Source organism: Varanus komodoensis, unplaced genomic scaffold, assembly GCF_004798865.1.
Source record: "Varanus komodoensis strain SLA01 unplaced genomic scaffold, ASM479886v1 scaffold10, whole genome shotgun sequence".
NCBI lineage: Eukaryota > Metazoa > Chordata > Lepidosauria > Squamata > Varanidae > Varanus > Varanus komodoensis.
Window position 1 is genome coordinate 19,817,575 of NW_025335269.1, and position 12,471 is coordinate 19,830,045.

At 40.8% G+C, this 12,471-nt stretch overlaps 1 protein-coding gene across 1 annotated transcript in view; it reads right to left on the reverse strand.

Annotated features, from left to right (window-relative positions):
- Positions 1-609: 609 nt before the first annotated feature.
- MRPL3 (mitochondrial ribosomal protein L3) overlaps positions 610-12,471 on the reverse strand; it is a 28,983-nt gene continuing 17,121 nt past the window's right edge. Inside the window, exons 7-10 of the mRNA XM_044455885.1 lie at positions 8,811-8,919; positions 8,046-8,123; positions 7,379-7,456; positions 610-1,172 (exon numbers count right to left, since the gene is read on the reverse strand). Coding sequence (XP_044311820.1) covers positions 1,023-1,172; positions 7,379-7,456; positions 8,046-8,123; positions 8,811-8,919 — 415 coding nt within the window. The 3' untranslated portion in view covers positions 610-1,022. The remainder of the gene's footprint in view (positions 1,173-7,378; positions 7,457-8,045; positions 8,124-8,810; positions 8,920-12,471) is intronic.

Here is a 12,471-nt window from a genome sequence, read left to right on the forward strand (position 1 = left end):
GATAAGGAAACAAGCCAGGCTGTGCTGCCAAGTTCCACAAGGTATGTGCTAGAACTAAATAGAGGACTAAGGGGGAAAGCTGGTGACAAAAGCTGGCAGAAAGCCCCTGTGAGCTGTTGGGTGTACCATGGGTGGTTCTGTGGATAACCCATACTGAGTACCTGTGACCCCACCCAAAGATTAAAAAGGCATCTTTACCACACTATTGGTGTGGAGGGGCAGGGAAAGGAGGGAACAAGAGATGAACGATACAATTGTATGGCTGTTGAATTAAAAGTAGGTCCATTGAAATGTCATTTCCAATGCATCAGTGAATCAAAAGGGTGTATGTGTTTGGGGAGAGGGGGCATTTCCTAAAAATATTTCTCCTTGAAATTAGGTCAGGTCTCCACATTTAAAACAATCTAATTATTTCTTGTGAGCTGTAGTTTAAACCCAAAAGTAAACTTAACGCCTAGGATTTTTCTGATGAGTTGGGGAAGGTGAATATGGGTGGTCAAATTCCTGACAGTAACTCTTGTGAAGAGGCAGTTTTGCTATGACACTGAACAGTGCCAAGTAATGTTCCTTGCAAAGCAATGTACATTTTAAGAACACAATACTACAAAGTTAATTAAACATATTTTATTAAGTAAATATGAATTGTTACTGTTTTTTTTAAGGAAGGGGATCGATATTTTTTTTTTTCATAGTATAATTGAAGCAAACAGTTCCAGTACTGCAGACATACTAATATGATCTGTTTGGAAGGTTTTGGAATTTAGAACACTGAATTTTTAAAGCAGTCAGTCAACAGTGTCAACATTTCTTTGCCCGTCGTCCTTTAGACACTTTTCAGTTTGCTGTATATTCAATTGCATTTTAGAAACTGTTATAAGCAAATTGCTTTGACAAGTACAACCAGGTTCTGTTGGGCAGGTTGACAATGTCAGAGGGCCAGTGGAGGACTTCTTGCACTGGGCCTCCAGAGCGATATTCATGAAGAGAAAGTGGCGGGTTCGTGTTCTTCAGGATGACAGGAGCTAAGAGAATGAAATGGAGGGCTCAGTGAACTCAAAAATTTCCTCATCGTACAGCTCATCAGGCAGCTCTTCTTCCCCATCAGCAAAAAATGTTGGGAATGGCAAGTCCTTATGGTTACCTCGGTAGGCTGGTAAGGATGAATCACGGACCTGGGACACAACAAATGTAAGAAGTGTTAATTTAAAAAGGGAAGAACATTGTAAAGAATACAAAACTACCACTAAAACTAAAGAAGCAGGCATCCACATTATTTGCTCTCCTTTGTTTTACAAACTATTTCTAATTAGGGCAACAAATGCAATTTAAAATGAAGCATACTTTATTATCGATATCTGTGAAGTCATCGGATAAACAACTTTGTTTGAATTTGTTTCTGCAAGATTACTTTGCTCTTGACTGCTCCTCTGACAATGGCTGGTAGCCTGCTGCAGAGGCCTTCACCAACCTGGTATCCTCCAGTTGTGTTGGATTACAAATCCCATTGCCCAAGGCTGCATGGCCTTTGGACAGCCTTGCTGGGGATGACAGGAGTTGCAATACAACACACCCAGAGGGTGTCAGACTGGGGAAGACTGTTAGGGTGAGAAACCTCTCCTAGCTCACTTGTGTACCTTCTGGGCAGCCTATTTCCCATTCCTGCTTGCTTGCGTTAATTTAGGAACAACTTACTGAGCTGCAATTGATGGTTTAACTACAGTTTGCCTTAGAGATTTGAACATAAGCATGAAGAGTATGCCCCAGTTACATTCTGAGGGGAGCCGACATCATCTGCACCAAGGTTTCCTGTCAAGCTAGGTTCCAATAGCCAGAGGCATCACACTCTGTGGTAAGTGAAGCATTTATGAAGCATACTGCCTATATGATGGACTCAGGTGAAATTCATATGAAAGCACAGATAAATGAGAGATTTCAGCCTTCTGTGCTGATGAAAATTAAACAAATTACAGGGCAGCCACAAGATGACACATCGTTATGCTTAATATTTTTATTCTGCTCAGTCTAGCTCCTGGATTAGAGCCTGGAATCAGAAGCATGTTACAAACTAAATTATTAAAAGTGTCTCAACATTTGCAAATGCCCATGATTTATTTTTAGGCGGAATTGCTCACAGTTGTTTTTTTCTGGCCCTTCCTAGATCCATGGCTTGCTGCTCTACTCTGGTTGCATGAGCTCACATGTTCTATGAATTAATATTTTAGATGCTTTGCAATTTAAAAAATTAAAACTCTTAAGGGAAAGGACCTGCTGAGGGGCTTTATAGAAGACAATAAAAGGGCATGCTGTGCTGCTAAACACAAAACCATGTTCTAATGAAACCAGAAATGCATCAGTGTTCAGTCAGAAGAGGCTTCGCAATTTAAGGGCTGGAGAATGACCTTACACCATTCATTTAGCTTATTTCAAGACTTGGGGGAAGATGTTTTCTATAAATGTACATCTGCCAAGGTGCACAGTGGCTTAATCGTTGCCAAGCAACCAATGAAGAGGGCACAAATGTACTAAGCTGTGTTTTTCATGCACCGAAGACAGCAGCAACTTGGTATGCTTTCCTGGCAAATTACACTGTTTAAAAGGTACTTGAACAAAGTACTTTAACAAGTAAGTCCTGGCCTAGAGAACACACCCTTACCAAAGATCCAGACTCCTTAGTTCTGTGGTTCAAACATAAAGGCAAAATAAATACTACCTAAGACAGACATAAAGTTAGGAGTCCAACTTAATTGCTTTATTGGGGGGGGGGTAAAAACAAATTCCTTTAAATCTCCTAACGGCATGCTTTACAGGATGCCTATGCTCAGCCAACCCTTCTTTATCTGATGAGAACTCCTAACAGCATTGACAGGACTTCCCCTGTGCTGGTACCACAAGTATGGAGTGTCTTATTGCATACCGACTCAATTACCTCCTTTATCACTTTCAGAAAGGCCATAAATACATTTTTATTACAGCAAGGTTCCAGGGAAGATTTGGCTACTCTGCTTCTGCATTACTGACACTTTAATAAACACAATAAAGAAACGTGTGCACCTTAAAGATCAACACATTTATTATGGCCCTTCTGGATTTTCACCAGATGAAGCTACACTATATGTATTAGTCTTTAAAGTACCACAAGCCTCTTTGTTGTTTCTCTTGCAGCAGAATAACACAGGGAAATGATATTTTAATGTGGTTCATTGTATTTTAATTGAATTCCTAGTTGAATAGAAAGGGTGAAAATGATACACTTCATTGGCCGTACAAACCTAATAGTTTACTTCCATCTAGAGTTTAATTGCTATCTGGGTGAGCAATGCACATGATGCCACTCTGGCCTTTTGTCTGACAGTTCCACTGCTGAATATGCCACAGAAATCAACAATGAAAAACAATAAGCCGCCTAGGAAGGCCTCAGCAGTTATAGGCGGCCTACAATTACATGAATGAACGAATTAATGAAAACAAATGTTTCATTTGTTTGGCAGTCAAAAAAGGGACAATATTCCCCCCTTCTAACTGCTGCACTGTCACCTTTTGCCCCTACCAATCCCCGGATGCTGTCCACTCTGCATTTCCTGAGTTCCAGGCCAACACTCTAGCCACTATGTCCAACTGGATAAGGTGAATGAATCCGTGTGTGTGTGTCTCTAAACACATGCCATCGAAAACATATTCTCAGCTAAAAGCACTAGATTATACAGAAGGGAGTAGCTACCAGGGATTTCCTAGTAGATCTCCTGACCGATCTGCAGTAAAATGGCCAAGATTTCTGATCCACTACTGGCTTTTTTCACCTAAATTGGGCCTCTGAAATGAAGAATGTTGGAAGTGGCTTCTTCTCAGAAAGGGACTATGAACTCGGTTCAATGAAACAAATTAGACTCCGAGACAACTTAGGAGTTTATCTTTTGCATTTGGCTCTTGCTGATTGATCCCAGGGCTCCTGTAAACACCATAATAAAGTCCTCTAGCCCGAAGTTTGCCTATCCCAGAGCTAATAAATTATAAACAAGGAGTCACAGAAAACCTTCCTCAATGCAGCATGTTGGACTGTGAGTTTTAGGCAAACTTCCTTGGCTATTTTGAGCAATGAGGAAATATTTGGATCAGTGGTTCAAACTTCAGACTATTGTCTGATGAAAAAAGTAAAGCTAGAAACAGCAATGTGAGAAGGCAGAAAAAAGTACAAAAAGATGAATATAAACTTCAGCATGATCTGATTTTCTTTCTGGAAGAAGCAGAGAGGGGAAATGATTCCTTATGAGGCTGCCAAAGTGGTAGTATAAATAGAATCAAGGAAGCAGGTGTGAACTAGCTGGGGACACGCACACTGGGGATGGGCTGGGGATGTGCTTGGCTAGGAAAGGTTTTCAAATGGTGTTCTGTGACTAGCAAGAACTTTAGGTGCATACTCTGAAGGACTTTGGAATATCTGGATTAGAAACATTCGAACTGGATGAGATACTCAAACGGTCACACAGTGGTGTGCTTATTACTTATTACATATGGATAATAGTATAAATATGATAGAATCTGATAGACCCATTGCCTGGTGCATGCACGTACACTACAAAACATGTAGCATTCTTTCCAAAGGCAAGATGTTCAGAGTTGGCAGTGGGGTTTATGGAGATGCCGATACTGAAAAAAACTGACTTAAAGGAGATGGAGCATAATGTGAATAAGAACCAAGATTTCAATCAAAAGAGTCTTGATTCAATACTGGCCAACTCTTGCTCATTTCTCATTTTTATTTTATGGTATTTTGTTGAAAAGTGCCCATTGATAGATCAACATTCAACAGGACAAGGACTTAGAAGATTATAGCATGTCGGACTTTCACTGAAGAGGAATGTGCTAGGATAATATGGCATTTCACCTCAGTGTAAATATTGATTAGTTATATCAAGCTTAAAAGCTGCAACAAAAGATACGTGCATCCTCACAGCCAAGCAAGCCATATGCTTGTTGGGTACTGACCATTTCATTATTAATGATATCAGTGCATTACTCTGATATCCCTCCTTGGAAGGAAGTCAATGCAGCTTACAGACCCTGGACCCAACCCCAGTCTTTATCAGAAAGCAGGCTGGCAAAGAAAAAAGATGTCACTTCCTGGCTTTCAGGACTGTTATGCAGTCCTTCCCATCTAAATATTTCAAATGCTTTAGGACAAGGCTGGGAAAAGGAGATGCCTCTGCCATGATGCAGAACAGAAGACACTACAGAATGATAACTGGATGCAATTTCTGCCTACAACTGTCAGAATGGAGCACCCACTTTTGTGAAAAAGGCTGTCTCAATCGGGAAAAGTGTAAGGAACTGCTTGGAAGTTCAGGTTTAAATGAGCTGAATCCAACTTGGCAAAGATGCCTCCCCACAGGACAGGCAGGAACCTTCATCACCACCCCAATGACTTGATTTATTCACAACCAGTACACACTGCATTTTGGTTGCAGACTGTGCAGATGGAAAGCTATGGGAACAATAATCTCTGCTTGCTTGTCGAATTATGTGAACTAGGACCCATGTATGTTGATTTCTACAAGCAGGCACCATTTGCTTGATCCATCCACTGCTAAGAAGGAGTTGCTGACTCTAGAGATGGGAGCTTTTATGATGACTGGAAGTGGCTCATACTAGATGAGCGGGTGGGTTAGGGTGCACAAGCACCATTTCACATGTCGTGTGTACTACCCATCATTGCATTAAAATACAGGAAAGATGTAATTTTACACCTCACAGGATAACATTGAAATATACACTGTAGTAAGTCAAGATTGACTTCTGTGGCACTGAAAGCGGAGTCTACAACAGCTGCATTTTCAATGGCTTTGTACCATTTCCCCCGCCCCACACACTGTCAGATTTCACCAGCAGTGCAACATGCCTTGGCTCAGCATTTTCCTGTTCTGTGTTCTTTGTTTTGCTGACTGAAGCAATGTTGAGTCAAGGACGCCTCAAACTCTGTGGTCCAATTTCCATACAAGAGTCCTTCTACAGAAAGATGGAAGGGAAACAGTATGCAGCCTAATTGAATGCGACAGCCTTGTAAGTGAGAAAACAAAAAAAGCAGGAAGAAGGCTGAAGGAGCAGCTTCTAGCATCCTTAACTCTACTAGATCAAGAGAATGCGAAGAAAACCTGAGGAAAATTCCTTGCTTTCATCATATAACAATGCTGCACTAAAAGAGCTATCCTGTTACTGCAATGGCCTGGCAAGAATCGCTCTGGCTTCCTCCACCAGTGTAAGGAGTCAAGGGCCCCTTGAAGCGCCCCCACCCACTTCCATCCAGGAAGAGCCATCCCAGTTAGTGGAGAGCAGCGTCTCCCTTAGTGAGTAGCTTGCACCCCATGTCCCTGTCAGCAAGAAAGGTGCTTCCCACCCTGTAACTGCAGAGCCAACAGGAAGGCCATTCTCACCCATGACTGGCCAGAGGACCATGGGTTGAGGCACCACTTCCTTTCCGACAGGAACTGCAGCAAGGGAAGACCATTAACAACATGTGAGCTTTTCCCCTTTGGCATTGCCAGACTGATTGCCCTGCCCTGTCTTTTCTCTCCACTCCCTTTCCCTTCTCTGCCTCCTCTGTTGGGCTGTTACCTTGAACTCAGGGCTATTACTTTTCTCTACTTTTAAATCAAGCTGCAAGCTCACAAAGGGGAAATGTGTCTCTCTGCTACTGCTGTGCACAATAACGATTTGCCAGAGTGTCAGTGACACTTGAAGGGCAGCAGGGGCTGCAATGTAGCCTTCATGTTGCTCACTCCCATTCTGACCAGTGAGATTTCGTCGGGAAGAATTCCTTTAAAACACGTTTTCTAATTTTTCTTGGTCATGCCTTAGTATTGAGTCAATTTAAAAATAAAAATCATTGCAACCTATACATGAAAAGATGTTTCGCTTATTAACAGATTCTTTGGTAAAGCTCTAGCTTGATCAACAGCTGATAATATGTGTGGGCTATTTCTGAGATGGCATTCACAGTTTGCTACTGTTGGGTAACAATATAAGAAAGGGGTTCCCTTTTAAGACAATGTGCAAACAAAGCACAAGGACTGTAGAAGATACTGTGTTGCTTGTCACCAGATTGCATTTATGTTTGACCTTTCTTCCTCTTGGCAAGGAACCCAAGGCAGCCTACAGGGTTCTCCTCACCATTCTGCCCTCACAACAACAATCTTGTGAGGTAGATTAGGCTGTGAGTCAGTGACTGTCCCAAGTTCAGTGAGCTCTTGAGTCCCAATCCAGCACTTTTAACTATGATACTACACTTGTAATTGTGAGGAAACAAGAGAATCAATATTGTACAACAAAACGTTCATTAAGCGTATTGTGTCAACACATTATACAACCATTTAAGAATCAAACTTACCCTTACTAAACAATTCCTGTGTCCTGGGACAGCACCATTTACATATATGATGTTATGCTTTGTGCTAATCCGCCACACCTGAAAGATTGAAATTTCCAAATTGAAATCAAAACATTTAACTACAGTTTCATAATGTTGCTGAAGTGCTGAATGTTAACTGCAAATTATTTCCAAGGGCAATATATTAAAACTCACAGAGTACAAGCTTAATAGAAAATATGGCTCTTCACAAACTGCACAAAAACACAACCATGATCCATACACTAGAAATTATTCCTCAGTTTGTTGGGCAGGCTGGATGCCGGGTGGTGAGGCACTGTGACTGGCCTGTGCTGAAACAGTGGCAGGGTTGCCACTTTGGGGGATTGCATGCCCTTCTCCCCTGGCTCCCTCAGTGGCCATGTGGGCAAGTGACATTTAGGGAAAGCTCCACCACTTCCCTTGCAGCAATGCTACGGTTAGAATGAAGCAAGGTCTTCAAAACAATCCATCCCCCCGTTTGCTTCTTTTTCCTTTCTTAAAAGGAAAAGTACTATTTGCTATTGCATGAGGGTAATTATATATTATGGGGGTAATTGTACACTGAGGAAGTTACTTTAGGAAGTTAGAGCAAGTTCACAGATGTTCCTTCATAGTCTTGGCTTTAGCCCACATAAATAATCCTCACCTTTAGTCCTTTAACTGTCACGAAGCGGTTACCCATCTGTCCAGGCATTTTCTTTCCTTTGAAGACCTTTGCAACCTTCTGTCTCAAAAATACCAAATGAGAGTTAGACATGTATCGAGAGTTCTGATATGGAACTCTTACAAGAGTAAAAGGAAAAATTCTCACCAGAAACCAAAGCAGATATTTTTGTAACATGTCATTCATCGGAGAAAACCTGGCATCCTCCAGATGTTTTGTTTAAAACATTTGTATGCTGTCCAATTGTGCCACAGCACCTCCAGACCATTAACTTCCACTAACCCCAATCACTATTACCAACAAGCAGGGAAGATGGGAGTTCTAGTCCAAAACTGGTGGGCACCTTGTTACCTCCCCATGCCATACGTAATCATCAAATTGATACAGAGCAATCCTATACCTATCCATTAAATATTCAATGGAACTTACTCCCAGGTACGTGGGTAGAAAGTTGTACCCAGAGATAATCCTGGGCACAATTATTTGGAAATTCCATTACATTCAGTAGGAGCTGGTGCTGGTATCAATATCCTGTGTCCAAACAGACTGCTTGATTTAAGGTACAATTCCATGCATGTTTAGACAGAAAAAAAGGCCTACAATTCCCAGCAAGCCCTGACCAGTGTGGAAATGAGTGTGCTCTTCAGCAGCTTTTGCCCTGATCAAAATGTCTAGATTCATGGATAGAAACTTCTAAAACAATGTTTTCCTGCTGACAAAAGTAATAGTACAGTTAAGAATACATACGCTATTGGAAATCGCTCCAGGTCGTCTGTGTGTTTTAGTCTGGCCATGGGTAGCAGGCTGGCCTTTAAAACCCCATCTTTTCATAACACCCTGGAAACCTTTGCCAATTCTGAAAACAAACAGAGCCAAAACAGATCAGTTAGAAATACTTGTCAAGAAAAGACTATTTCCTCATTTTCAGTAGTACATATTTAACAAATACTGCTCCTTGTATTCTCTGCTGATATTTCTGAACTGTTTGCAAGGGTAACACCATGAATAGTACAAAATAGTAGATTAAATCAAGAGGTTATGCAGGGCATACACCCCAGAAGAGCTGAAAAACCTCTGTTCAAGAAAGGGCATAATATATATCAAGTGCCTCAGCCCAGGTATTCAGAAAGCAGGCTGAATCTAGAGACACTCTAAAAATACACCAGGTCTTTTCTTTCTGGGGAGAATTTGACCCTGCACAGAATCAGTATTTCTACCACTTCACAAAAACTGGAAGTGTCCACTTTGAACAACTCCACTTTCTTTGACTGAAAGCAAGAGAATCAGAGGGCAAAAGAAGTCAGAATCAAGAGGATGGGAATCCAATGGTGGAATCCATCACTGTGTGATTGGCTGTTTCCCCTCTCCTCTGCACAGCACAGCAATCTGTGGTGTTGCCCAGGACACTTTTTCAAAACTTAAATGAGCCTGTAGGTGTAAAAGGCTTGCTTACCCACAAATTTATCTACTTAAATACTGAGCAGATATGTACTATGAAGTGATAAAGTCTTCTAATCACATAAATACATCTCTCTGTGCCTTGTAAAATGCCAGCAAATCTCAAACTGCATATTGCTTTGCCATTACCACTTGTAAACACTAGTTTGTTCATTTGCAAATATTTAACACTTCTACAGTTAATACTTTAAGAGTAAATTCAATATGTTATACTCTAACAAGAAGATCTGTTCCAGCTCATTTGTTTTCATCTTGAAAAAGTGAACAAGCAAGAGCATGACTCATAAAGGAGATAAAAAGAACATCTACCCGGAGCAGGGCCATCTCTGTGGTGGCGCCCAGATTATGAAATGCACTCCTTGGAGAGGTGTGCCTGGCGCTGAGTTTATATTCTTTTCGGCACCAGGTTAAACCCTTTTTATTTAATTGATATTTTGAAAACTAATATTTTATTGTTGAACAGTCACTCTTTTTGTTTTCGTTTTTTTGTCTTTATGCAATCTTCTTTTGAATTTGTTATTTCTAAAGATCATTTTATTGTATTTTAATTGTAGGTACTGTGAGCCGTCTGGAGAGGCCAAGGCATGTGGTGACGGCATACAAAAGTTTTAAATAAATAAATAAATAAATAAATATTAATACTTATCAGAATTGGACAAACGTCAGTAAATGTGACTATGGTGACACTATACAAAATGGGTGTTAGAGTGTCCTAAAACTGATGGGGAAAGTATAGACCCTCATGGGCACCTGGAAGGACTATTTTAGATAAGGTGTCTAAATAGGATGGAAGGGGGTTAAAGATTTTTGGGAAGATGGTATGGGTCATATATTAAACAAATAAACAAATACATTTCAATGTATTATGAAGTTTTATGTCACAATACCAATACATGCATGATACTATCAAAGTGGTATGAATTATTTCAGGTATTTTATACAATTAATGTTCTGGTGAGGATTTTTTAAAAGGATGCAATCCCACGCTATTTAGAAAGAAATGGGGCAGGGAGGATTGTATGGCTTTTTTCCTGTCTGCACTTGCACAGGACTGTGCTCTTAGGGACTTAATTTCTTTTGAGAATTGTTATCTTAACATTTAACATCTATATGAAACCGCTGGGAGAGGTCATCAGGAGGTGTGGGCTGCGGAATCATCAATACGCTGATGATACCCAGCTTTACCTCTCATTCTCCACTAATCCAGGTGAGGCAGTGGCTGTGCTGAACCGGTGCTCGGCCGAGGTAAGGGAATGGATGAGGGCCAATAAACTGAAACTCAACCCAGACAAGACGGAGGTCCTGTTGGTTGGCGGATCGGGTTTCGGAGAGGGTGGATTTGACCTGGTCCTGAATGGTGCAACACTCCCTCTTAGGGATAAGGTCCGCAGCTTAGGTGTACTCCTCGACCCGGAGCTTTCTTTGGAAGCTCAGGTGACAGCGGTAGCGAGGAACGCCTTCCTTCAGCTTCGGCTGATTAATCAGCTGTGCCCCTACCTGGAATACGACTGCCTGGCGACGGTGACACACGCGCTGGTGACTTCCCGCCTAGACTTCTGTAACGCGCTTTACGTGGGGCTTCCTCTGAAGACAGTCCGAACACTTCAATTGGTGCAAAATAGAGCTGCCAGGTTGCTGACGGGGACGGGGCGTTATGCTCACATGACTCCAGTCCTCCATCAGCTTCACTGGCTTCCCATTGAAGCCCGGGCCCAATTCAAGGTGTTGATTATGACCTACAAAGCCCTAAACGGCTTGGGTCCTGGCTACCTGAACGAGCGCTTACGTCCGTATATGCCCGACCGCCCTTTGAGATCTGCGGGAGAGTCCCTTCTCCGGGAACCCTCCATGAAAGAAATTAGGAGAGTAAGTACCCGGAGGAGGGCTTTCTCTGCGGTGGCGCCCAACCTATGGAATTCACTCCCCAAAGAGGTCCGCCTGGCACCGTCGTTACTGGTTTTTCGGCGCCAGGTAAAGACCTTTTTATTTAAACATCATTTCAATTGTTAAAACATATGATCTGGCCTGGGCAACTTCTTCTTTCTTCTCTTTCTCCTCCTATATTTTTATTTTATACTGATAATTTTAATTTTGTATTTGTAAATCAATGTATTTTTTGTATTGTTATATTTAATGGTAATTTTATTATGTACTATTGTATTTCAATGTATTTTATCATGTTGTAAGCCGCCCCGAGGTTTCGGCAAGGGGCGGCATAGAAATGTTATAATAATAATAAATAATAATAATCTTTGATTCTTTAGTAAAAGATAGGAAAATATAAGGAAATTATTATAAATGGCTTGCAGAAAACATGGCCATTATCCTTTAGAAGGAAAGAGTGGGAGAAGATTTGGGATTGACATTACTATCAGAGATTTAGCAACAGATTGTTGAAATTTGAAATTTGCACACACTAAGTGCAATGAATTTGAAACAAAATTATTTTAAAACTTTTCATCAATAATTTAACACCCTGTAAAACTAAGATGACAATTGATTTATCTAATGATGCTGGAGGTGTGGTACTTGTAGAACAGATTATATGCACATTTTTTGGCATTGTGTTAAATCTTATTTAACTATAGAAACTATAGTTTCAAACAAAGCAGATAATGGCTTATAAGCTTCTAATGGACTATATTAGGATATTCCTTAATTATTTAAAAGATTGTTTGGAAAAGGTAGCTATGGAGTTAATCTAGTGACAGCAACAAAAATTTCAATAGCTTCATTATATCTGATCCTGATTTTTTTGGGTTTGTGTTTTTAATGGGGGTTTTTTGGGATGTGGCAATAGTGATTTATAAGTCATAAATAAATAATGACTTATACATGACTTATTATGTAAGGGGCAGCAGAACACATGTTTGAGGCCAGATTTACCAGAAGATAGCATTTTTTCATGATTTAGAGTGAAAAATTTAGAGATAATACTTTCCTTATTTAT